Below are 26311 nucleotides of genomic sequence, written 5' to 3' on the forward strand. Positions count from 1 at the left end.
ACTTACTTACAGAGGAAGGTACCCACTGTGTCAAGGGTTATGGACTTGAATTGGGAGGAGTAAGAAAACCAAATTACAGTGCAATCTGCTGTACACTGACATATACTGTTGATATTTTACAAACTGTATCTGAACTGAATTGTAAAGGTGGTGGTGAAGGAGACAAAGTGATATAGCAGTGTTTCATGTAGTTTAAATTAATTCTTGCCACACTGAGTTGCCCAAATTCAGGCTTTGGTGGTGCTTGGTTTTCTTAGTCTTACATCAGACCTACATGCAAATCTTGTGTACCCTTTTGAACTCTGAAGGACTCAAGCCATCTAATAAAGTGGGCTAGATTCACTAATAAACTGCAAATTCCTCACACACCTCACAGATTGCAGACCAGGAGGTTTCCTCTTGTGTTTATTGAGGCCTAGGGTCAGTGAGGTCAGGAGGATCACTGGGGCTGATGCTGAGGAAATATGGAAATATTCAACTGGTGTCTTTGTATGATCAGGATCTGTTGGTGGCTTTTCGCCTGTGAGACCAGCTGGTATGTAAGCCTCTTTTCTCAGACTCAGAAGCTCTCTTCCATACTACTGTTCTCTTGCAGGGTTATTAACCCTTCAACCTCCTCAACTTTGACTACGTCACTGATTGAGGCTGGGTATACTTAAGTTTTCAAATAAACAGTGGAGCTCAATTATATCAAGGGCTTTACAATTCCCCTTGAGTATAAAATTTACAATTGGGATACGACCACTTTACTTCTGCAACTTTTCACAATGCATGCATGCACCAAAATGGGCCTACAGGCCCTTGTGGAGATTTTTTGTAAACAAAATTCCTGTGTTAATGAAAAAAAAAGAAGTGTAATTTAATTCACCTTAATTTCATGCCTAAAATTATCCAAAGCACGAGTGGGGAATTCATTTTTCCAATGGCCCACATAAGAAGCTTGGACTGTTGTAGAGAGCCGCACTTATCTGAGCGGCCCTCCACAACAGTCCCAGTTTCTTACAACATAATAGGACTATTTAACTATTTACAATCCACACATGAATACATGGGGAAAAAAATTCTCCCATTTTCTGCGTCGTTTAAAGTCCCATGAGGTTTTTATAGGTTCCACTACATGAGACCTTCTGAATTAGCTGCTTTAACTTGAGCATATTTAAATAAAACACCTGCATTGCCCTTTTTACCTGCAGGTTTTACACTGGCCTCATGTTCTAGCTGTGATTCAATCTTCACATAAACGATGGATGTGGCTGCCTGAAAATCGCCATAAACGTAAATTCTGTGGTTGCCAAAACAAACCCAGCTGCACAGAAATATAGACAAAATCATCTCTCTGCCTCCTCGCCCTTCATCTCAGTAAACTTTCTCAATGAGTTTACTGTCTCAGTTGTTATTTAGTCTTATTTAATAAAATATTTGTTCATTTAGTAAATTGTGGTCACTATTAGAATGAAATAGAGGAAAAACAGGATACGCAAACAGGTGCATCTAACGATAACCAAATGGCTAACTCTTGGTTGGTCAGATTCAAAAATGCCCAGCATGAGATTTTCTGTCAGGATCTCTTTATTCATCAGGAGACATCAAGTGGCAATCTTTTAAAGTCTATTGACTGCATTGGAGAACTGGTAACACCAGCTGCACTATCTTTTAATATTCACTTAACAAATAAATATGCTCAAATATATGATGTATGATTTCTTTTCTCTAAATGGATCAGATTGAATGTTTAAAGTTTGCAAGGTGTCAGTTCTCTTTTCTCATTAAATTTGCCGGTCCGTGCTGCAGCTCAACAGATTCAAAGTGTGCCTTCTAAGTTGTATTTTTTTTTTTGTTTTCCTCACTCATTGTTTGTAGCGGTGACAACATAAGGAGAGAGGAACCCAGCACTGGACAGAAACGTTCAAGACGTCTGTGGATGTTTAAACTTTCTGCATTTGACTGATCTACAAAGTTCAGGACCTTTTGTTGGAGGTCTTTAGATGTTTAAATCAGCTTTAAAAGTTTCGAACGTGTGGGTGTTTTGGTTGTTCACCGAAGTATCTGGGTATCTGTACATACAAGGCTTTGTTTGAAGGTCTAGTCGCTCGCTAGATGTCCACTCTCTGGATGTCTGACAAACATCTGAGGCATCCAAAACAAACTCAAAGTCTATTTCTTTCAGCAGCTCTTTCGGATTTTCACACATGTCCAAAATAAGTATGTGTGGTGGAATTTAGTGCGAAGACGCCCTGGAAACTTCTGGCTTCAGGCAACACATATTGTGATTACCCTTGTAAAAAGAGGACATTTTTAGCTATGTTTAGCACAAGATTAAGCATCTGTAAGTGAACTTCTATGTCAATGTTTTGCACTAATATAATGGAAATTTGTCCAGTAATCTTTTAATGATGTTGTGACATAAAACGCTACTTTTGCTCATCTAATGGTATCATTGTTGCTCTGTGGGATCTTGTTTAGTCTGTCCAATGCTCTGTTACAAATTTATTGGCTTCTCGCATTACTTAAAGTCTCACAAGAGAGGAACCTTCGTAACGCATATGTTACCCATGTTGTGAGTCACGTTTTATGCCCTTACAATGTAAATACACTTTAGAGTGAACACTTGTTTTGATATTAATGCTCCAAGAAAATCTACTTTTAGCAGACAATGTTTCTAATGTGTCACACATCCTGTGAGACTCCCCGTGCTCCGTGCTTTTGGGAAATCTTGTTCTTCTCTCTTGTTCATATGTGTGTTTGTCCCATCAGGTCAGGGTTCAATTAAACAGTAACGTTAATGGGAAAGATGACTAATTCACTTTATACCATCTGTTTTCTTACTTGTTTTTGTCCCCCCCACCCCCCCGTGGTGATCACTACTATCATGGTAGATGTCCTTAGCATATGTGATTTTAATGCTCCAACATAAACTTCACAAATATCCCACGTGGACAAAATAAACTTGGCTGCTTTAAATGCCTTGTGTTCCTGAAAAAGAGCCGGCTTTGATTTAGTGATGTTGTAAACAGCAGACTCACTGACCCAAACAGTTTCTTCCAAGATACGTAAACCCAGTGAGAGCGAGACGGCGTGCAGCTTGTAAAACACATTCATACTTTCCTTGTTTCTTTATGAAGTCAACTTTTTGGTTAATGAGCAGCAGCAGATGTGAAGAACTTAATTAACCGGAGAGGTTTGTGTAAGAAAAGCAGAACGTAAATCGATTATTTAACCTAACAGACTGTTTTATTTGTAGTAAATGACCATATAAGTGCATGTGTAAATGAACTAAAAGCTCACAGTGTATATATGCCTAAAGGTGATGTAATACAGTTATTAATACACTTAATCTGGAAAAAGAAAACCGGCTGCTGCCATCTATGAAAAACTGTGACGAGCTTAGAAAAGCTCATTTTATTTGCCTTAAAAATGACTCCTTCAGCTCTCACACATCTCAGTCACCAAGATTCTCTAAGCTCCAAATTGGATCAGTAAAAGTTAAAATGGCTGTCATTTTTTGTGTCCTGTGAGACAGTTTCCTCGGCCCGTCTCACAGACAAAGTGCTCTCTGAGTAAGTGTGGGAATATTCCTCCTCGGTTTCTCCCCTGGGCTGTAATCTCTCCAGGCCACCCAGTCTATTACAGTCTCAGCATCACCTCCCGTTGCGCTCCCTCCCTCCAGTCCGTCTTTTGTTGCTTTTTTTCCCTCCCCATCTCCGTACGTGTTTTCATTCCTCGCGTTTCATCTCACTTTTCTCTCTATGTGCCCGCTCCCTTTATTCTCTGGGTGCTTCATCCTGCTGGAACTGAAGGACAAATCGCTCCCATAAACCTTCTCCAGTGTGCTTGTACAGTTTGTATATATTCCACTCTCCATTTATTTTCGTGTGTGGCCCCCGTATGCAGGTATTTGAATGTTGTATGCATCACAAGTGTGGTTTTTAGTTTTGCTGGCAGGGTCCAAGGAATTCTTTGTGAAGTGTGTTGGTACTTGAGTGACAGATTTTTCTCTTATTTGGTGTGGTCTGGAGTTCATTCTCATGCCCTGTTTTATGAGTCGCTGCTCTGCAGGGACTGCAAACTAACTCTCTCTCCACTTCCTCTCGTTTTCCTTCTTTTTCTTTTTTGTCCTTTTATTACTTCCCTGGATCATTTCAGTCTTAAAACTCTTGGCTTTTTACCTGTAGTTGGATTTGTGCTTACGATCCTTAAATATTTATTAAACCAGGTGAGCTTCTTTGAGATGATGATTTTCTAGTCAGGTATAGCAGCAAGATATAAAAAGTTATGCATTAAAAAGAGTAAAAACTTTCAATGCTTTGATAATCTGAAATATATGAGCACGGGCTGCTTCACTGGTTACTCATTGTTAGTACTGGGTTGGTCCGCATTGGACTTCAGAACTGTCTTAATTCAACAAAATGCTGGAAACATGGAAACATTGACATGACAGAATCCCACAGTTGCTGCAGATTTATGGGCTGCACATCCATGATGCGAATCTCCTGTTCCACCACATCCCAAAAGTGCTCTGTTCGCTTGAGATCAAGTGACCGTGGAGGCCATTTGAGTACAGTGAACTCATTGTTGTGTTCAAGAAAGCAGTCTGAGATGATTTGAGTTTTGTGACATGGTTTGTTATCCTGCTGGAAGCAGCCATCAGAAGATGGGACACTGTGGTCATAAAGGGATGGATGTGGTCAGCAATAATACTTAGGCTGGAGTTTAAATGATGCTCTGTTGCCTGATAAAACATCGCCTCACTAGCCTCAGTTCTCTTTTCTTAGTTGACAGGAGTTACACACTTTGTGGTCTCTGCTGCTGCAGCACATCCCTTTCAAAGTTTACCTTGTTTCATTTTCAGAGATGCTCTTCTGCATACCTTTGTATGCACAAGTAGTTATTTGAGTTACTGTTGCCTACCTTCTTATCACCTTGAAGCAGTCTGACCATTCTCCTTTGGCCTCATCAGCCACCACCCATGTCTAAATGCACAGAGCTGATTAGCTGATATTTGTGTAAAGGAGCAGTTGAATAGGTATACCTAATGAAGTGGCAGTATATAATGAGCATACAGGCAGTCAGTGTAATTAGAGAGACCTGTCACCATGGTGACCACGGTGACATGTAGCCATGGTCATGTGACATGGGTGTTTTTAACCACACTTTGGAGCATTGTTTGAAACATCTATCAACCCATCCCCAGTGTCAGTTACTTGCCTCTGTGTTTCCTGCTTATGTTTACGTTAGTTTTGTATTTGGTTCCTATGCCTGCAACACATGAAAAAAAGAATACCACAGAGTAAAACATTGCTTAAAGTATGGGCTGTTCGAGGCAATTGACTCATATTATTGCATATTATTGCAGCCATGTTCATTGTGCATGTATGATCTGATGATTTTTAAGGCTCTAAGAACATAATTAAGCAAACCTAACAATCGGCTAACGCAACAGCATCTGTCCTGCCAGTATTGTTTCAGTTCAAAGTCACAGTGGTATTACTCACAAATAAGAAGTTAAAAGAATTATTTTACCAGAAGTCTCGGAGTAGATGGGAAGGATTCAGTGGTCCCTTGGCCCCCTGCATCCGGTGCACTTGATCTCAGGGGCTGCAAATATCAGTCACAGCCAAAAATGGTGAAGAGACAAACAAACAACAACCAAAATGGGATAGTAAACTGGGGTTAGGAGATAAAATCCAAAACAGTAGCCATGCATCTGTTCATCAGTAATAAATAAAGGTGGCCTGTTTAACAATCAGCTCAGACAAACAGTGTGACGTTGAGGTTCTGAACTTCTTAATCAGCCAGTCATAGATTGTAAAATAGATCTGGCAGAGGTAGCAACATGCATGAAATGTTTCTGGTTGTTCATTAGGCCTGCAGGAGATTTTAGATACCTGTGATTGACATTGAATGCATCATTTTCCTTGATTTCCTCCGTCAAACATCTTCAGTCGGAGCGCAGGAAGGTAGCAGAGTCTTTTAAACATCAAAGCCTGGGCTGTTTATCCCCTCTTTGTTTTTGTCTTGTCTGTCACCTTATCTCCCTGTGAATGTGCATTATGTAATCATACACATGTACATGCACACACTCATCAGTAGCAGATCAGCCTCAGCTGGATGAGGCATGCGTTCAATGGGAGGGGCTGTGTGCTTTGGAAATAAACTTTAATTTCCTGCAGTCATGAGAATTTGACCTCTTTATCCCAGCAGCACACAGCAGTCTTCATTTGCTCCCTGCTACTTTCATTTTTTTTCTTATTTTTTTTGATTAAAGCAGGAAAAAAGAGGGAAAAGAATGTCCGTACTTTAAAGTGCCGCAAACAGGCCGGGCAGCATTACTTGCCATGAAGGTAACAGCAGTGATTCCTTAATAGGGAAAAGGTCTGACTTTGAATTAGTGATTTCTAAACAGCAGCTTTGCTAAAGCAAACAAAGGCTTCGTCCACACAAGCCAGAGTGTGAGGCTGTAGAGTTCCTAAAAATAAAAAATATCCCACTTGTAACAAAACATACACACCGTCAGATTTTCTGTTTTGGGGATGTAGTTCACAGTATTTTATTAAAAAAGTGCGAAGAGGAAGTAGAAATGTCAGCAGTGGTTGTTTTTCAGCTCTGACTTAAGTTAAGGGGAAAAACCCAGGCAGGGTAAACATTTAATCAGAGATCTTCCCCAAATTATTAGGTACACTCAAATGTTTGCATTGTCAGTTTTATGAAATTTATGAAAATGAGGTTTTACATCTATCCAAATATGAGCCAAGACCTTTATAGAAAGTGTAGGAGTCTATACAGTCTTTGCATTACAATATAAAGCACCTTAAGGTAACTGAAATGGTTGTTTTTGTCTTTTAGTTGACATAGAGTTTAAACAGAGGTTGTTTTTTTTTTTTTTTGAAGAAATACTGTCAGGAGCCAAAAAGAAAGCTGTATAGCAATCAGCTATCATGTATTAAGCTAGCTTGCCAGTGTAAGTATTAGGTGTAAAAATTTAAATCGGTAAACAATCAGTAATCTTGACTATAATACGATGATTTCATTTCTTTTATGAAATTACGAGGCATGGTGGGGGGTACGATCGTGAAGCTTTACTAAACAATATCTGTATTTTGGTCACAAATACATTTATGTAAAATATATTTAAAATGTCAAAATTTAAATTGCATGAAAAAACAGGCGCGTAGTCGTACTGTGTCGCCTTAAATTGAATTTTCAAGGAACATCATAAATCTTTTCTCCATCCTTTTTTCTCATACTAAAGTAGATTTCAGTCTTAAAATCTTTTTTGGCAGAGCTCATTTTGTGTTTTGGCATTTTTTTACAATCACTTATTATCTTCAAAACACTTTTCCTCGATTTATTTACCTCTCTTTGTATCTTACTTATAGATACACACATGCAACAACAAATCTCCCTTCATCCAGCATGTCAAGGGCCATTAGACAGAGTGGGCTATTCCAAAACACTAAACAGACTCAGTCTATTGAAAAGGTTCTGCTCTTGTCTTGGAACTGAGGAAGAGGTGAAAGCAGAAGATAACAAGTGAGATGAAGAGGAAAAGAAAAAGTAAATGTCGTATTGAGGGTGAGCCTGATTGGTGGTGTCTGTTTAAAAGGACATATTACTTCCATGATCAAGGTTATAAGTATGGATTTAATACATTTATACTTACTCCACCACATACCTTTGATATACCAGCCTGGTCTCATAAAATATTCATTAAAATATATCTGTGAAGGTTCTCAGTCATCCAGGTCATCGTAGTCAAAGGAGCTTGCAAAGAAAAGCGTCTGGACTTCTTTAAGTTGCTTGAAGACATTTCACCTCTCATCCGAGAAGCTTCTTCAGTTCTAAGGTCAAATGGTGGAGAGTCCCAGATATAAACCTAGTGGGAGTATCCCCCCACAGAGGGACAAAAGGACCCCCCTGATGATCCTCTAATCGCCTGAGCCAAGGTGTGAAACTGGGCGTGGGTCCCAATCAGCCAGAGTTTCGGGTGAGTTCATTGTGAAACCTGGCCCCACCTTATCATGCGAATTCCTGAGGTCAGATGGCCCAGGATGTGAGTGGGCGTTAAGGCGTCTGGGAAGGGATCTCAAAACTGGATTATAGATGGCAGAGAGTTGGTGTCGTAAACCCCCGCCTCTGTTCAAAGATGGTCGCTCACAGTGGACATAGATGGCTTCTTTCACTCCTCTTTCAAACCATCTGTCCTCTCTGTCCAAAATGTGAACATTGGCATCCTCGAAAGAGTGTCCTTTATCCTTAAGATGCATATGGACAGCTGAGTCTTGTCCTGTGGAGGTGGCTCTTCTGTGTTGTGCCATGCGCTTGTGAAGTGGCTGTTTGGTCTCTCCAATGTAGAGGTCTGAGCATTCCTCGCTGCACTGTACAGCATACACCACATTGTTAAGTTTGTGTTTTGGCGTTTTGTCTTTCGGGTGAACCAGTTTCTGTCTGAGCGTGTTGCTGGGTCTGAAATACACCGGGATGTCATGCTTGGAGAAAACTCTCCTGAGTTTCTCTGATACACCGGCTACATAGGGGATGACAATGTTGTTGCGTCTGTCCTTCTTATCCTCCCTCGCTGGTGTCTGATCTTCTTTTTTGTACCTCTTTGCTGACTTTAAGAACGCCCATTTAGGATAGCTGCACGTTTTGAGTGCTTCCTTTACATGTGTGTGTTCCTTCTTTTTCCTTCAGGCTTAGAGGGAACATGTTCTGCCCGGTGGTGTTGGGTCCTAATTACTCCAAGTTTGTGTTCCAAAGGGTGATGGGAGTCAAAGAGGAGGTACTGGTCCGTGTGTGTGGGCTTCCGGTAAACTTAGATGTTGAGTTTGCCGTTCTCTTCAAAGTGCACAGCGCAGTCCAGGAAAGGCAAACAGTTGTCCTTTGTGTCTTCCCTGGTGAACTTGATGTTTTTATCCACAGCATTAATGTGCGCAGTGAAGGATTCCACTTCTTGTGTCTTGATTTTGACCCAGGTGTCGTCCACATATCTGTACCAGTGGCTGGGTACTCTTCCTTTGAAAGAGCCAAGAGCCTTCCTTTCCACTTCCTCCATGTAAAGGTTGGCTACAATAGGTGACACGGGGGAGCCCATGGCACAGCCATGTTTTTGTCTGTAGAAGCCTTCGTTGTATTTGAAATATGTAGTGGTGAGGCAGAGGTCTAACAGTGTGCAGATCTGATCGGGTGTGAAGTTGGTCCTGTCCTCCAAGGAGCTGTCTTCTTGTAGTCGTTTTTTGACAGTCTCCACGGCCTCCGTGGTGGGTATGCAAGTGAAAAGAGAGACTACATCAAAGGACACCATGGTTTCATCTGGATCCAGGGTAAGTTTCTGGACCTTGTCGGTGAAGTCTCTCTTTTCACTTGCATACCCACCACAGAGGCCGTGGAGACTGTCAGAAAACGACTACAAGAAGACAGCTTCTTGGAGGACAGGACCAACTTCACACCCGATCAGATTTGCACACTGTTAGACCTCTGCCTCACCACTACATATTTCAAGTACAACGAAGGCTTTTACAGACAAAAACATGGCTGTGCCATGGGCTCCCCCGTGTCACCTATTGTAGCCAACCTTTACATGGAGGAAGTGGAAAGGAAGGCTCTTGGCTCTTTCAAAGGAAGAGTACCCAGCCACTGGTACAGATATGTGGACGACACCTGGGTCAAAATCAAGACACAAGAAGTGGAATCCTTCACTGCGCACATTAATGCTGTGGATAAAAACATCAAGTTCACCAGGGAAGACACAAAGGATAACTGTTTGCCTTTCCTGGACTGCGCTGTGCACATTGAAGAGAACGGCAAACTCAACATCTAAGTTTACCGGAAGCCCACACACACGGACCAGTACCTCCTCTTTGACTCCCATCACCCTTTGGAACACAAACTTGGAGTAATTAGGACCCAACACCACCGGGCAGAACATGTTCCCTCTAAGCCTGAAGGAAAAAAGAAGGAACACACACATGTAAAGGAAGCACTCAAAACGTGCGGCTATCCTAAATGGGCGTTCTTAAAGTCAGCAAAGAGGCACAGAAAAGAAGACCAGACACCAGCGAGGGAGGATAAGAAGGACAGACGCAACAACATTGTCATCCCCTATGTAGCCGGTGTATCAGAGAAACTCAGGAGAGTTTTCTCCAAGCATGACATCCCGGTGCATTTCAGACCCAGCAACACGCTCAGACAAAAACTGGTTCACCCGAAAGACAAAACTCCAAAACACAGACTTAGCAGTCCATCTGCATCTTAAGGATAAAGGACACTCTTTTGAGGATGCCAATGTTCACATTTTGGACAGAGAGGACAGATGGTTTGAAAGAGGAGTGAAAGAAGCCATCTATGTCCACTGTGAGCGACCATCTTTGAACAGAGGCGGGGGTTTACGACACCAACTCTCTGCCATCTACAATCCAGTTTTGAGATCCCTTCCCAGACGCCTTAACGCCCACTCACATCCTGGGCCATCTGACCTCAGGAATTCGCATGATAAGGTGGGGCCAGGTTTCACAATGAACACACCCGAAACTCTGGCTGATTGGGACCCACACCCAGTTTCACACCTTGGCTCAGGCGATTAGAGGATCATCAGGGGTCCTTTTGTCCCTCTGTGGGGGGTTTCTCCCACTAGGTTTATATCTGGGACTCTCCACCATTTGACCTTAGAACTGAAGAAGCTTCTCGGATGAGAGGTGAAACGTCTTCAAGCAACTTAAAGAAGTCCAGACGCTTTTCTTTGCAAGCTCCTTTGACTCATTAAAATATAATTAATTAGTTCGTGTTCATGTACACAAATCCAAACGAGTGCTGTTTAAAGCCTAAATCTAATTTAATGTCCCAATGAAATACTTCTTTTATATACAGGGAAGCAGACGAGGACAGTCAATACACCAATCAGGTTTTAAGAAACCCACCAGAAAAGGAAAATTCATAATTATTCATAATCAGAAATTAGTACATTAAAAAATTGTGACAATTTTACATAATGCTGTAACACTGTTAGAAATTTATTTAGTTAAAAATTTTAAATGCTGGGTTTTAGATACACAGTTTTTTTTGGGGGTTTAGTGTTCTCTCCGTGGGTCATGAAACTTGTTCTGAACTTTGTAACTCTTTCCCTGATCAACACACATCATATTATAAAAAGAGAAAAAAATCTAAAACTAATAGAAAAATTACAAAAACTAAATAATTTTCAGAAATAAAGACTTTTTTCTATTTAATACAGACTGCTGAAACAAAAAGCAAATCTACAGTGGAAATGAAGTAAAACTAAACTAATTCACTCTATAGTAAGGAGTACACAATGGATGGATGGATGGTAGTATTTGGGTTCATGTACAGATAAAAGCTGGTGATGGGCACATCTCATTGATGTACAACAGTAACAAAAGACAGACATCCCAGACCGACTGTGACACAGACTTCATTGTTCAAACTAAAGCAAACACATACTTGAGCACCACAAACTGTATTGACTGTGACCTTTTCTTTCTTCCCACAGAAACTCACAAGCGAAGAAAATCTCTGCGCAGGAAGTTTGACTCCTTTTCAAAGGAAAAAAAAGAGCGAGGTGAGTTCATGAAACCCCAAACCATAGAAGTGGGTAAACACGATCCCGTCTGCGGCTATAAACTGTGAATGTGTTTCCCCACAGGCTGTTACGCTAAATATTATCATCAAACACAATGTCCCTTCTGTCCGCTGAAGCTACATAACCACATACACCACTGGAGTCCAGTGGCTTTTACCACCACTAACCACTAATGGCCACACATACTTGAAACACTGTTTAAAAAGAACAAGTGGATCAGGAATGAACTCTAAATCCTGGAAGTTTCACTTAGCTGGTGCTTCATTGTTTTTATAACCGCAAGTGAATAATGAATGAACAAACTGCAAGTTTAACTTCTTTAGTAGAGCTATAAGTATCATCTACAATATGTTTGGGATTTTTTTTGCAACAAATGATTACATTTAAACCAAAAACACAAAGAAACTAACAAAGTTAGACTAACAAAATGAAGAACCCCATTTGCACACATTATTTTTTATAATTGTGTTTTTCTGGGTACAAACAAAGTGGAAAAGGGATTTGAATCTGGAACTTTTGGATATTATGGATTGGTTTTTGGATCTTTGATCTACATTTGTGGCATGTGTGCTTCCTCACACCCCTCTTTTGGAGTATTTAGTTAAGTCCATGAAAGCCTGCTCTTTTGAGTCTGAGTCCACTTGGCCTTCGGTGTGAAGTAGTATGAAATCTGATTATTTTTGCCGGATCAGATATTATCCAGTTCTAAACGTGATTTCCATTCTCAGCAGAAATGGAGGAAGGTTTCATATTTCTTCAAGCCTTTGAATTTTCTGAGGGGACCCGTGACTTTCTGCTTTGATTTCCTCCACATTTCTTTTGAACTGCCACCTTGCCATTGTGGTTAAAAAGAGTAAAAGATATACAGAGTCTCATCTCTGCAGATCAAATAATACTTTTAATTTCCTGGGGCTATGGTGCTGGCAATCTTTTTGTTAAGCAATGCGATAACAACACTTTCTCCAAGTCAAAGCGTTTGCTGTGTTGGATGAGACGCTTGTATTTTTAACATGCTGCTCTGTTGTTTTTCTTGTAGACTCAAGCCCCGTATTTGGTCATCATTCTCTGCCTCTACTTTTTATTGGCGCTATTCATGCGTAGCACATCATTCGACTGAGATTTTAAAAATTACAGTGCACACTACAGCCTTGGAAACAAAACATTGAAGAGCTTATGGAATAATCACACAGAGGCCTACTAAGGTTTAGACCATTAAAGACTTTTTCATAGCCAGTAATCCAAACCAATCAACATGGTAATGACTAACCTTATGTTGCAGATGGGCTCATCTCAGATGTACGAAAAAGTCCATTTTTGGTGTCTCCTCCCTGTTATATGATGGCGTTTGAATGTGCCAATCAAGGACCCTCAGCGTTTACGTTTATTGAAGACAATTTAACCTTCATCCTACCCAGTGCTCATGTTTTTATATTAGTGTTGTCAGTGTTAATCTCGTTAAAATGACGTTAACGCCATAACTGCATTAACTTGGCAAACCTCGGTTAGCGAGTTATGGCGGATCGACCCACGCACGGGGCAATCCACCATAACTCGCTAACGGCGGTTTGCCGCGTTAGTTTATATTAGCAATAGTTTATATTAGTCTAACCAAAGCTCTCCTACTAACCAACTATAACCCAACTTCACTAACCCTCCAAACATCACTGATATTTGGTTTTCCATCTTCATTTACTTCCAGATTTATAGCAATTTATAGCAAAGTTCTAGCTAGCTAGCTGGCTTCCTGTCAAGGCCTCAGTCACACAAACCCAGAAACCAATCAGCGATCATCTTATAACCTCAAATAGGTGGCATAAATAGGTGTGCATTCCCCAACTAGTTAGCAAGTGATTGCCGGCTTTTTGCTGTTTGCGATCAATTTCACACTAGCAACTGCCAGCAACCACTACACAATTTCCTCTGGTAACCAGCAGTTGCTGGGGGGGATGGTGACTGGCATTAAGGCCTGTGTTAATAGCACTCAGGGAATACATAATCCCAGAGGAATACACACTTTTTGCTTAACGACCAGTGGTTGCCAGATGTTCACCAACTGGTCCTTAGACCTGGACCGTGTTACTGGGACCAAACTTCTAGCCCCTCTAAACATCATAGATCCTTTTTTTTAAGGATGACTAGATGTTAAAGTTTATTGTCACACCTGGGAGCCACATTAATCTTTTTATTGGAGCTGAAAGAATTTGGACTGTTTTTAACTCTTAATGGTGTTTCACTGTTTGTGTTTATGGAAACTGAAGCAACTTTTTAGACCCTGAAATTACCAATAACATCAGACTAGAGAAGCAGATAGTTTGCTTGTTGAACAAAACAAATTTGAGGCTTTTTGTACTTCTCTGTATTGATTTTTTCATTTCATCTTCTCTTTGGCTTTCTTTGATTTGCTCCTGACCTTTTTTCCCTTCTTCTTGTGTTTTTTTTCCTTCTCCACTTCTTCTTTCATCTTCCTGCTCTAACCCATGTGACAAATCAGATGTTAGCGTGACCTCTCAGAAAAAGATGTTCTCTTTTCTCAGGTGATTATCGCAGCAGGGCGAGATACGAGCCAAAATGCCCAACACTACACAGCACATGCATTGACTGGCTGTCTACGCAGCTCTTTAAAGCCTGCCTCCAGCCTTGTACACACAGTGACTTAGCTCTAGTTAACCCTGCTAATGAAAACACAGAACATTGGGACCTGGCAGCTTTCCTGTTGGCTCTGCTCCTCTACTACTAAAGGCAGGACTGCGTCAAGTAACGGATTACAGAGTGACAATTGTGATCTGCTTGGCATTCGTGTATGGTTGATCATAATGCAGTGAACCAGTAGTTTCTATGTAATTTTCCCAAGCAATAGTTTAAACTGTTGATTCCTAGGAAAATACTTTACAGAGGACAGCCTGTGTTTTTAAAGTCTAATGCTCCAGGAGGTTGGATATTATCACCCAGCTGTTCCTCTGCTAAATATATCCACTCTGTTTTTTTAAGTAACAGATGTTGACCCGAGTACCAGACGTATTTAGGGAGAAAAGAAAAGAAATTCCTGAACTGTAACACTTTGACACAAGCATCTCCCTTCCTGGCAGATTTTTTTTTTATCAACAATTCAGCACATATTAAGACACATTATAAAAAGAGATATTTTGGTTGTAGTTAGTGCAGTGTTTTAAATGATTCTAATTCAGTCTTCTGCTTTGGTGATGGTGGTGTATTTGCTGGGTTTCTATCTATAACTTGAAATTACTCTAATTTTGTTGCTGTTTTTATTTAAGTGAAAGCACACTTGTGCATTGTGTGTAACTGAAATCTGCTGGGCTGATCTGACAGAGTTAATTAAAAAAAAAAACGTAATTAAATCATGTGTTCTAGTTGACATAATACAATTATAATTAAGTTGTTCTAACAGTTCTGTTTCTGGTGAAGATTCCTCTGTATTCATATTTTGTTTTTCAGCTCTTAACGTTTATTTAACCAGGAGATGGGACTCTTGAGATTTAATATTTTTAAATTTGTGGAGGGATGGAGTGGAGCCAGTAGTCAGTCCAAGATTCTTGCACAAGATCAGCCCAGTTCAGCAACAGTTCAGTCTCTATCTTGTAGGTTTATCACTGATATGTTTCTTATTTGCCTCCTCAGTAAAATCAAGGACTCAGTGAACATCTGCTGAGCTTCTGTCTACTCCCTTCTTTTCTTGCTTTCTCTCAGCATCGGACTCATCTTTACTCACTAGTGTTAACAGTCTGGAAAACCATAGCAGAATTACTATAATGCAAATAGCTAGAGAACTATAGACTTGAAAACTCAAATTTCTTATTTCATATTATTTACATCTGTGTGACTTCAAATATATAACATTACTAGTTAATGAGCCTTGAGCCTTTATGAAAGAAAACATGTAGATACTTTTCCCACTACTTCACAACCCTCTTCTAAACGCTCGAACCTCTTCTAAACGTCTTGCTAATCTGGCTGCCCTTCTGTGAGAAGCAACACTTCCCTGCTGCCACAGTTAGCTATTAAATCATCAAGTGTTTACTTTAAACAAGCAAACGCTTCCAGTGCAAGCTGCTAACCCCATCACGGTTGGCTTGTGATGCCAGCAAACATGGCCAAATGTCAGGAGTGACTGTACCTCCAAGCAGACGTCAGGACTCAGGACCGAAGAGTAAGCCCCGGCTTACAGATCAAATACAGCGTAAGGCACATCATCAAAAGGTGACATCTTTTCAGTGGATAAAGCCCGTTCCTGTTGACACGCAATGTTGTGTTTCTTTGTGTAGTGTGTTTTCAGAGAAAATCAGTTTCAACTCAGTGTGTCATAAAATTAGAGGTAAATATGATCATTACTGTTACCATTGCATGCTGTATCATCAAATTATACATGCTTACAAAGCGCTGAAGATTTTAAAAAGTTCCCGAGTCGAACTGTCTGTCAGACCTTGCCATATGTTGGGGTTTATGTTTTACTTCTTTTGGGGGCAACTGTTTACCATCAGCACTTTAAAAATAAGTACTTTGGTGTAATCTTAATTGAGATTTTAGACTCTTAACTAGTTTGACTATAAAAATATTTGTATGACTGATCCAGGAAAAGTCTTTGAATGAGTGAATGATTTGGATTTTTCATGTTCTTTACCAACAATAAACTATTTTAAATTATACCGTACTTACCCAGTTTTAAAGAGTAAAGATCTCCTTTTTATTTAGTGCCTGGAGGAGAAGAGGCTGTACAAACTGCAGAGTGAATCCTTCACGTAGTAAACAGCTAGCATCTAGTGTTGCCAAGAAACAGCCGATAAGATTTTTCAGCCTAATTTTATCATGTTTATTAGCTGGAATGGGTTGATATCTGTTTAGCAACTAAAAACAAGTTAGAGTTTAAGTGAATGGTGACCTGCTGTGTAAACAGCTGTGTAATACTTCACAATCTGTTGCGCTAATTACCTTGTAGCTCTGCTCTAGCTTGCACATGTGGCCACAAGCTAATAATAGCTGGCAGCTAGTCAGCAAGGCACTTATCAAAGGGCTGCTCACTACAAAACCTTAAAAACAGGTGTTTTATTTATTTTTTTTATTTTATTTAGAGCTTTTATTTAGAGCCCTCTAAACAAATTTAAACAAATCTTCATGATCTGTGTAGTATGTTAACACTATTGGAAGTAAAAGTCACTTGAACTCCAATTTTGAAAACACAACTTTCTTTCTTTCTTTCTTTTTTTTCTTTTTTTTTTTTATAAAGCTCTGACTCGTATTATGAGTATGAGTCTGTGGTCTCGGAGAGAGTCCTGTAACTCTGTCTGCAAAATACAGTATATAATGACCAATGTTGCCCAATTGATTACCCTGGCATTTCTCCTGCGGTGTTGCTATCAGTGTGTGAAGAGTGGGAGAAGAGGGTTGCATTGACAATCCTCTTAATATCACCAACCATTCCCATTTTATTCCGGTGTATCCATATAAATGGCCCACCCTGTATAGTGACTGCAGCTGTTTACCTAAAAATGCAGCCAAAGCGGTTTTTTAAAAAACATTTCAAACAGAAAAATTTACACAACATTTACAGAACAATCAGCTGTTCTGCATCAAATCTGATGCCACACAAATTATTTGTGCCACTCCAAAAAACAATTTCTGTCCACTATGAGATAAAGGAGAACAACAGCCTGATGCAGGCCTGACAACAGGAGATGTATCACTGCTGTAACACCTGTAACATTCAGCAGTCGCCTCATTGTTCTGACTCACACAACAAAACTATTGACAACACTAAACACTAACTACACAAGATTTGCGCTAAACGTCGCAAATGTCTCACATCTCAAAACACCGCCGTCACTCCTAAAACGTCCCGCTTTCTAAACAACTAAATGCCATGTTTTGATTGGTCGACATGGTATATTTTTACACCAATAGGAAAAGGTGGGGTTTTTGTTTTTGCTCACAGGCGGGGAGTGCTTTTGAGCGTTTTCCTTATAAAACACAGTTTTTACTGTTTCTTCCCGCAGTAAATATAAACGTTGGAAAAAAACCCCCATTGCATATATATATATATATATTTTATCATAACTCTGGTTTTACGTGGCCTATCAACACAATTTAAAAACTGGTGTAAAATCCACATTTTTTCCGTCAATTGTTCCGTCTGTCCTGCTCACATCTCCAATGGTTGTACATGTTGTCATTAACGTGGCTTCACTCCACATCAGCCACATAAGGACGCTGTCATAGCCTGTCAACAACGTTGATTAGCTGCGTATATACGAATGTGAATCGCATCATTGGCTGGACTATGGGATAAGGCGGCATCGTTCTAAACACATACAGGAGCAGCCAGTCACTTACTGACTAACACTGCAAAACAGAATTGTTAACGTTTTAATTTTAATTTCAATTCAGGTTAGATTTTTTTTTTGTGCGCAGCACAGATTTTCTGTGCGCAGAGACCGTGCCAGCAGTGCGCAATTGCACATGCGCGCAGCTTAGAGGGAACATTGGAGCTGAGTAAAATGTGAGTATAAATTAAATGGAGAAGTTTTGCTCACTCCCAATTTTGTCTTTTGGTTTCATTAAAGTAATGTAAATAGTAATTCCTCCTTTGATCTGAGCAATGCAGCTCTGCAGAATAAACTCCCCACAGAACCTGAGTTATTTCAGGCTGAGTCCATCCTGCATCCTTAAGCCCTCACAGGGCATCCTGCCAGTCTGATTTGCCTCTCTGACCTGCTCGGGACTCTCCGGGTGAGACTGTGCACGTGTGCATCCATGTGTTTCCATTCAAACAATCGTGTGCATGTTCACGATTCTTGAATGTGAGTGTGTTAAGTAGATAGAACCTAAATAATCTGCTTCCTGTTTCATGTGTGTGAAACACATGTCAGCTCAGTGGACCGCTGCTCCTCCACACTGAAAGGAGTCGGCTGAGGTGGTTCAGGCATCTGATTAGGAGGCCTCCAGAATGCCGAGGTGTTCCCTGCATGTTCTATCACGAGGAGGTCCTAGGGTAGATCCAGGACACCCTGGAGCAGTTACACATTTTTGTGTGGCTACATCTGGTATACTCCTGGGCACTACTGGCAGAGAGCCAACAAGCACTTTTTGTACCGTTTGGTGTTTTTTTCCTCTCATGCACAAAATATCCAGATTCTTTTTAGGCAATGCATCTTTTTATCATGAAATAACAACTACATTTTGGCTTTATCACTTTTTGATCCTGATCAAAGAGTCACCAGACTGAATGTCTAACTGGGCCTTCACTAAGGTGGGTGCCAGATAAACAGTCTATGCTTAACCTCGGGAGTGGTAGCATAGTGAGACATTTACATTTGGAGCTGATATGTCGAGGAGGAAACTGACGACAGTGACCTCACTCGTACCGTGTTTACCTGCGTGAGCGTGTCTGCTGTAAGCCCGTATCAGTCTGAGTTTGATGTCTGCTGTGTGGCTGCTCTAACAGGATTATCCTGCTCCCAACATTCTGTCTATTCTTACACCGCTTGTCTACTTAAACCTCTTATCCGTTGTGCGAGGAGCTGTGCGATTACGGCGTTCACAGGCTAACAAGTTCATTTCATCATCGCCTATAAACAGACCCTTTAGTTGCCTTGATTCGATTTATCAGTCATTATCTCTGCACTGCTGTAAGCATCCCTGTAATCTCTGCTCCTCCAGGTTCTCACACTCCTGAGTTCCCTCAGTGTTTTGTTAATAACAACTGTGCATTTTAATAAAGATCTGCATCGAGCACTAAAGGCATGGCACACATAATACCTGCATCAGGGGTGGGGAACTCCAGCCCTCGAGGGCCGGTGTCCTGCAGGTTTTAGATCTCACCCTGGGTCAGCACACCTGAATCAAATGACTAGTTCATTACCAGGCCTCTGGAGAACTTCAAGACATGTTGGTGAGTTAATTTAGCCATTTAAATCAGCTGTGTTGGATCAAGGACACAACTAAAACCGGTCCTTGAGGCCTGGAGTTGCCCACCCCTGCTCTACATGTCACTCCTATGTAGTGTAATAAGAGGGAAACAGGCCTTCTTGGTGTTTGTGCTGATGTTGGGGCTTTAGCCTATCCTGTGCACTGGAGAAGACAGAAAATGTTTGATTATTTCAGTTCAGGCCATCTATGCTGTCCTTCTCTTTCATGTTTCTGCAGCAACTTTTGTCTAACTTTTCAATCAACTAGTATTGTACCTACACAAATGCAGTACTAGATCTGAGGCTACAAGTCTTGTCTTTTGGAGGACTGCACACAAGAACATCTGCATTGGTTGTGTATTCACAGACCATTGTAATGAGTGTTGCTTCAATTTACGTGTGTTGTTTGTGCCGATAGCCCATCACATCATGTTATGGGAATATACTGAGAGAGTGAGGTTGTTTCATTTGACATCAAAGTGAAGTTGATCATGACAGTGATTGTTTACCCTGTTGTGTGTGAATGAATATCAGTCACTAACATGGAACTTGGTTCATGCTATTTGCTAATCAGAGCTTTGTCAGCGTCATTAACAGTATAATAGATGGACATTGCCACAATGACATCACCGAGGTTTGCGAAATCCCATTATATCCCTGAGATGATGTTTTTGGCTGACCACTTTATCAGTTAGTGAGTTAGTTCAACTCATCAGCCAATGAGCTGGATCATCCTCCTTTCAGTATTTTTATTTTCCCGCTGACTTCTAGATAACCAGAAGTGTTTCTGCAAGTAAACTGGCTTTACTTTTCAGACCTGGGATGTACGTCCATCTCTCTGCTGTATATTATCAGCTTGCCTTGTGATTCGTTGGCTACTATGACTGCAGCACCGGCAAACATATTTGCTCTCCCATACATTAGACAGGCCCATCTCAAACTTTTAAAGTAACACATACACTCCTGTGAAAAGTACACCCCAGCGATTCAGCAGCTTGTAGAGGCGCCTTTAACAGCAATAACTTGAAGGAATCATTTCCGTTTCAGTTTGTGAGTCTCTCACGTCGTTGTGGAGGATTTTTTTTTCTTCTTTACAGCGTTGCTTCGGTTCATTGAAGTTTACATGCATGCATTTAAGGTCTTTCTTTACTTTTTCAGCCATTCTGTTGTAGATTGGCTGTTGTGCCTGGGATCATTGTACTGTTGTATGATTCAGTTTCAGCCAACTTTTAGCTGCCAGACAGATGGGCTCATATTTGGCTCTAGAATACTTTGGTATGCTGAGAAGTTCATGGCTGAATAAACAATTACAAGGTGCCCGCGGCCTGTGGCAGACTGCTGTGTAAACACATAGTGAGTGAAGAAGAAATACTTAGTAGGGCTGTGCAATATGACCAAAATCTCATATCCCGATATTAAATCATCTATCGTCCGATATCGATATAAATCACAAAAATGTAACATTTTCTGTAAATTCTGTGAATCTCGGGCAGCTCAACTTGCGTGAAGTGTTTCCAGCTGCGCGTCATGTAGCTGGAGTTGAGCGTTTTAACAGATGCATGAAACTATACATTTTTAGACATAAGTTGTAACAGCCGCCGTTTTCTTTGTGAGTATTTATTACACGGCGTGCTGCAGTTTGCCTGTTCTAAAGTTTCAGTCTAAGGTTTATTTTTTAGCACCTGACGGCTCTTTTTTGCTTCTCATCCGTAAATACTCTGCATCTTTCACGTGATTCAGTTTATTTTGAAAAGTCTCAACAGGATCTTGAACTTTATTGTGAAAGGTTTGTGTGAAAAATAAAGAAGCAGATACGCGGTGGTTTTACCGTTGTTGTTGCTAACAACAACGCATAAACACAGACGCTTGTCCGTTCATAGTGTGGTTATATTAAATATAAGAGAAAGAGAGAACTTTAAGAAATTAATATAGCCACTGCAGTGACCATCAAAACGATGGAAAAAATGTTGCAGTAAACAGTTTATTTTGCGACACCACGAAACAAACGATAGCGTAAAATGAAACGATAGATGTTTTTATATCGTCAGCCGATATATATCGTTATATCGAACAGCCCTAATTAGGGATGGGTATCGTTTAGGTTTTATCCGATACCGGTGCCAAATCGGTACTTTTGAAACGGTGCCGGTGCTCAAACGGTGCTCGAACCGGTGCTTAAAGAATGGAGAACACAAACTTTGTCCAAAAACCTCTCATGTTCAGCTGTTTGTTTGTTTTTTTTGTAAAAAGATAACAATGTTAGCCTTTTTTGCAGCTATGGGGCATATATGGTATCACTCTTGGCTGGAAGCAGTGCTTAAACAATGGAAAAAAAACACAAACTTTGTCCAAAAACCTCTCATGTTCAGCTGTTTCCCACTTTTTCTTTGGTCATTTTAGCCTTTTTGGCCAGGGTGAAGGGAGTATCTGCCATCAAACAAGAGGACAGCCGCATGTAGCTATGATGATGTTTGCTAGTTCACCTTACCTGCATTAATGTAATAACGTGGTTAGCCTACTCAACATAAATTACACTCGAACAACATTAAGCGACTCACGCAGAGAAGAACGGCTGCTGCTGCATCAATATCCTCATCATTTCTGCTACACTGGCAGGGCTAGGGGCCAGGACTCTATTCTTCGGGTTTTTGGGGGATGTTGCTCCGGGTCCGATAACTGGCAACCCACCCAACGTGCACAGTGTGAGGTCTCGCAGCAAGCTATCAAATACGGCGCATTTCTCGGCTTTAAAAAAAAACGCTATGCGTCGCCAGGTGTTTCATCGGATTCGAGGTGTTACCTCCTTTGACAGTATCACAGTATCAGCTTAAAGCACTTGTTGCTGCTGAGTTTGCATATTTTGCTGTGAAGTACAACCAGACTTTTGACCGCTTCGCCTTGGACATTTTTAATCTGTAGCTCTGCTCTAACTGAACGTACGTACCTGGCCCCGCCTACTATCCTGTTTGGATCTCAGATACTATCAGCAGACAAGAATGTGTACTATAAATAAATTAACTCGCTGGAGGCTCCAGTTCTGCTCCAAATATGAGTTACAATGTTAGCGCATTCAGATGTATTTCTCTGCAGTTCTGTTTGTACAGGGGAACAAACAGTAAATCAGACAGATGCTGTTCTTATACATTTTAATCACGTTTCAAGACAGTTTAGAATTTGTTTTAGCTTTATTTAGTACAAAAAGAATGTGTTCAAGTGAGGAAGAGTGATATAATAATATTTAACACTTAAATAAGGCATAAAATAAATAGCACTAATATTATTTCCCTATTTTTCATCCATATCGTCTATTTGGATATTCTGGGCAATATGTTTGTTTTCTTCTTTCTACTTCATCCTTGTTTTCTCTGTTGTTTTTATGTGTTCATCATTGCTGGCAAGAAAATAAAATTTTCTCCTCTTTCCTCAGAATCGGCTCCCAAGGCCTTTGGTATCCCGCTCTCCCAGGTCATCGCCAACGACCGGGCCTACAAGCGGCGGCAGGATGCTCTGAAGGAGAGCAGGCGCGACTGCCTCGACCTGGAGGCGAGCGTCCTGCGATTCAGGGCGGAGAAGCGTCAGTTCTTCAATGGGAGCAGACCTCTGGTCAGCTCCTCGTCCATCACAGGAGGAGGTCCGGGCTCGCCGTCTGCTAACTCTGTGGCACCGGCGCCAATTTCTGACCCTCAGAACAAACCGCTGTCACCCACGTTTCTGGATAACACCGGACGAGGACAGAGAAGGGTAAGATTTCTTTGAGTGACAACACACGCACAAAAACAGTGGACATGTGTTTCTTTCTGCCAGATTTAGTCTCATTCACCGTGAGGATTACATGTATGTGCTGTACTCAAGGCCTCCACACTAATCTCTGAGTGCATTTCTAGCTTTTTTAAAATATTTCCACAGCAGTACGTTTGTAGTAAAAGTGGTGTGTGCACCTACATTTCTGTGTGTTTGTGTGTGTGTGTGAACCCGTCTCTGCTAGAGGCCATTACACTCTGTAATTTCTTTTCATGCTGATCTGGAACCAGTGGTTATGTAAAGCTTGTAATGAGTATGATTACAGCCATATAACTGTAATTGAACCTGAACCAGCTATCGAGTGCAGGCGATAAGAGTCGGTCATTGAGGTAAACAGCAGACACAGCGCTGCCTCAGTGGTAACATTTGATAGAAATGAGACTTTAATGTGATTCTGATGATTATCTTCATTACTCGTTATGAAACATGCATTTTTTTGTGTTAAATTGTTCTTTTAATATTACTCTTTATAGTTATATTCTTGGTCTACCAGGTGTTTTTTTTAAGGTGCTATATAAATAAACAATGATGATGATGATGATAAATGGTTATTTATTGCTAATCTGGGAATGGATTGTATTGTAACATAAAAAAAACAATTTCTGTATAAAACGTTTTGAATAATTTCTGTGAAAATCTGCCTCCAGTCATCACAGGCTGCATCTTCAGGTCAGATATATTAGTGATCAGTGGGAGCAGGCACTAAATCTACTAACACAGTGTTTGTCACCAGGAAAGGCCTTGGTATGGAAATCTCTCTGCAGCGAAGCAAGCTGCTGATTTCCTTCTTATTGCCTGTTTTTGAGTGGCTTTTGATACAGCTTTTGGAGCAACTGTGGGCATATAGAACAGCTACATACATCCCTACATACAAGTGCATTTTACAGGCAAAGAACAAGTAACAGGCAACTCTGAGCCTTGTAATCTTGCATAAATGTGCCACTTTATGCCATACCATAAATACTAAGAATGCTTTTTTTGTTAAGGATATTGATTTTCCAATAAGATTACTGGTGGAATGGAAATGTCTATAGCATTGCAGGTCTTTGTTTAAGGAAATAAACATGTGGAGATCTTGAATCATGAATATATTATCATGAATAATAAAGCAGCGGGAGCTCACTGGTGTTGTCACCAGTGCAAGAGAACCTGCTGTAAGGACACCTTGAAATATTATTTGATTTTGTACCGGAGCAACGATGACAGCATTAGACAGTGTTATGATGGATGATAGACGGGGATGGTCTCTCTCACATAAGTATTACAGCTGTGCAAAACACCGAGCTGCACATGAAGTGGATAACTATCCTGGATTTCAAACAGAATGACATGGCATAGCAGGTCATTTGCAGACTTTCGCTAATATTCAAAATGTGTTTCTGATGAAGGTTAAGATTAGAAAGAAGCAAATCATTAGATCAACAAAGGTCAGCTTAAGTAATATTTAAGAGTTTCTAAATGCATGAAGTCTTCTGGATGATCCTGATTTGCAGAAAGTAGGAAAAAGTGGGCCTGTTGTGGAGGGCCGCACCAATAAGTAGGACTGGATAATTTGTTTTATCAAAGGATGAGAAGCTGGGACTGTTGTGAAGGGCTACATCAATGTGAAAAGGTGGGCACTTAATATTTCTAAGGGGCCACATGAATAATGGGGATTGTTGTTGAGGGCTGGAGCAATAAGCAGGGCTGGGCAATTAATATTTCCAAGGACTGATAGTTAGGAGGACAGGGGGACTGTTGTGGAGAGCCACACCAATTAACTTATAAAGGCCCTCCACAACAGATCCAATTTCTCAGGTGGCTCCTGCCCACCTGCTCAGGATATGTGGTTGTCTGCCCTCATTATCAGCTGTGGCTTGTCAGTTTCCACCTGTCACAAATTGTCAGTCAGAGTATTCGATGTGTATGAACATAGTGAATATAAAGGTAACACATTACTTTTTTATGAAGTTATGATGCTAATGTGTTGGTCACCCAAAATCCCATAGAACACCTGGATTTGCCCCAGAGCGCACCATTTGGGAAACACTGGCTGAGACCCCCGAAATGAAGAAAATTAGGAGTGGAAGTTGAAACAGTGCATATCAGATTGTATTGCACAGTTGATTACATAAATAATGAATAAAAAGCATGGAAATGATGGCATAAACTAGTGTAAGTTTGCAAATAACGGTGGCTTTTCACTGATTTTTGCATAAATAAGGCCAAACTGCACATTTATTGTAGAAAACACAAATGAGTCATGTTCAGATGGAGGAAACATCTTCTCATTTCTGCAGTATGTTGCTGGACTGAGCTGTGAGGAATTTCTTGATGTTCCTCCAGAAACTATTTGCAGGCCATAGACATGTGATTTATATTTCTGTGGTATTCGGCTCCTCTGACATTTACTGCATGGTAACATCAAGACAAGCGATAGGAGCTGACTCTTCTCCTCTGCTGGCCTCTTCTCCTGCCATCCATCTTCGAATGTACTTTCCATTTTCTGTCGTCAGCGTCCCTTTGTCTTTCTCACATCTCATTTTCCTCTCTCGAGCCTGCGTTGTCATCTGTTGTGAGCTTTTTTCCATCCCATTATCACCTCATACATATTTGCCTCAGCTTTCAGCGTCTCTTGCTTTTTTTCACTGCCTTTCCTCGTTGTTTTCTGTGCTGGAGCATTTGACCTTACACGCTACTTTGTAAAACTGGAGTTTAGTAATTAATTATGGATTTTCCTACATATCTGGACCTTGTTCTGTTAACAGTGGTACAAATGACTATGTGAGATGAAAGTCATAGCTAATAGTGACAAATCGACAAAGAAATACCACCGATCGTAACATTTTCGCTCATTTTTAGTGACCTAACAACACTCACTCACACCACTTTCAATTGCAGCACACGGTCGTTTTAATGGAAAAAGCCCTAGCTAACCCACAAAGAGCTACATAGCTTATCACCAAACAGCACTCAGTCAAACTTCACAACCAGCTAGAGAACATGATGAGATATTTAAGCG

The 26311-nt window shown here is 40.7% G+C and overlaps 1 protein-coding gene across 2 annotated transcripts in view; it reads left to right on the top strand.

Moving 5' to 3' along the window:
* Window positions 1–26311, top strand: part of arhgap36 (Rho GTPase activating protein 36) — an 84717-nt gene that overhangs the window by 49833 nt on the left and 8573 nt on the right. For both annotated transcript variants that reach the window (XM_085395457.1, XM_085395465.1), the window contains exons 3-4: window positions 11504–11572; window positions 22937–23250. In XM_085395457.1, the coding sequence (XP_085251583.1) occupies window positions 11504–11572; window positions 22937–23250 (383 nt within the window). The remainder of the gene's footprint in view (window positions 1–11503; window positions 11573–22936; window positions 23251–26311) is intronic.

Source organism: Rhamphochromis longiceps, linkage group LG3, assembly GCF_057381845.1.
Source record: "Rhamphochromis longiceps isolate RC_006_pf linkage group LG3, R_longiceps_female_GT1.1, whole genome shotgun sequence".
NCBI classification, from domain to species: domain Eukaryota; kingdom Metazoa; phylum Chordata; class Actinopteri; order Cichliformes; family Cichlidae; genus Rhamphochromis; species Rhamphochromis longiceps.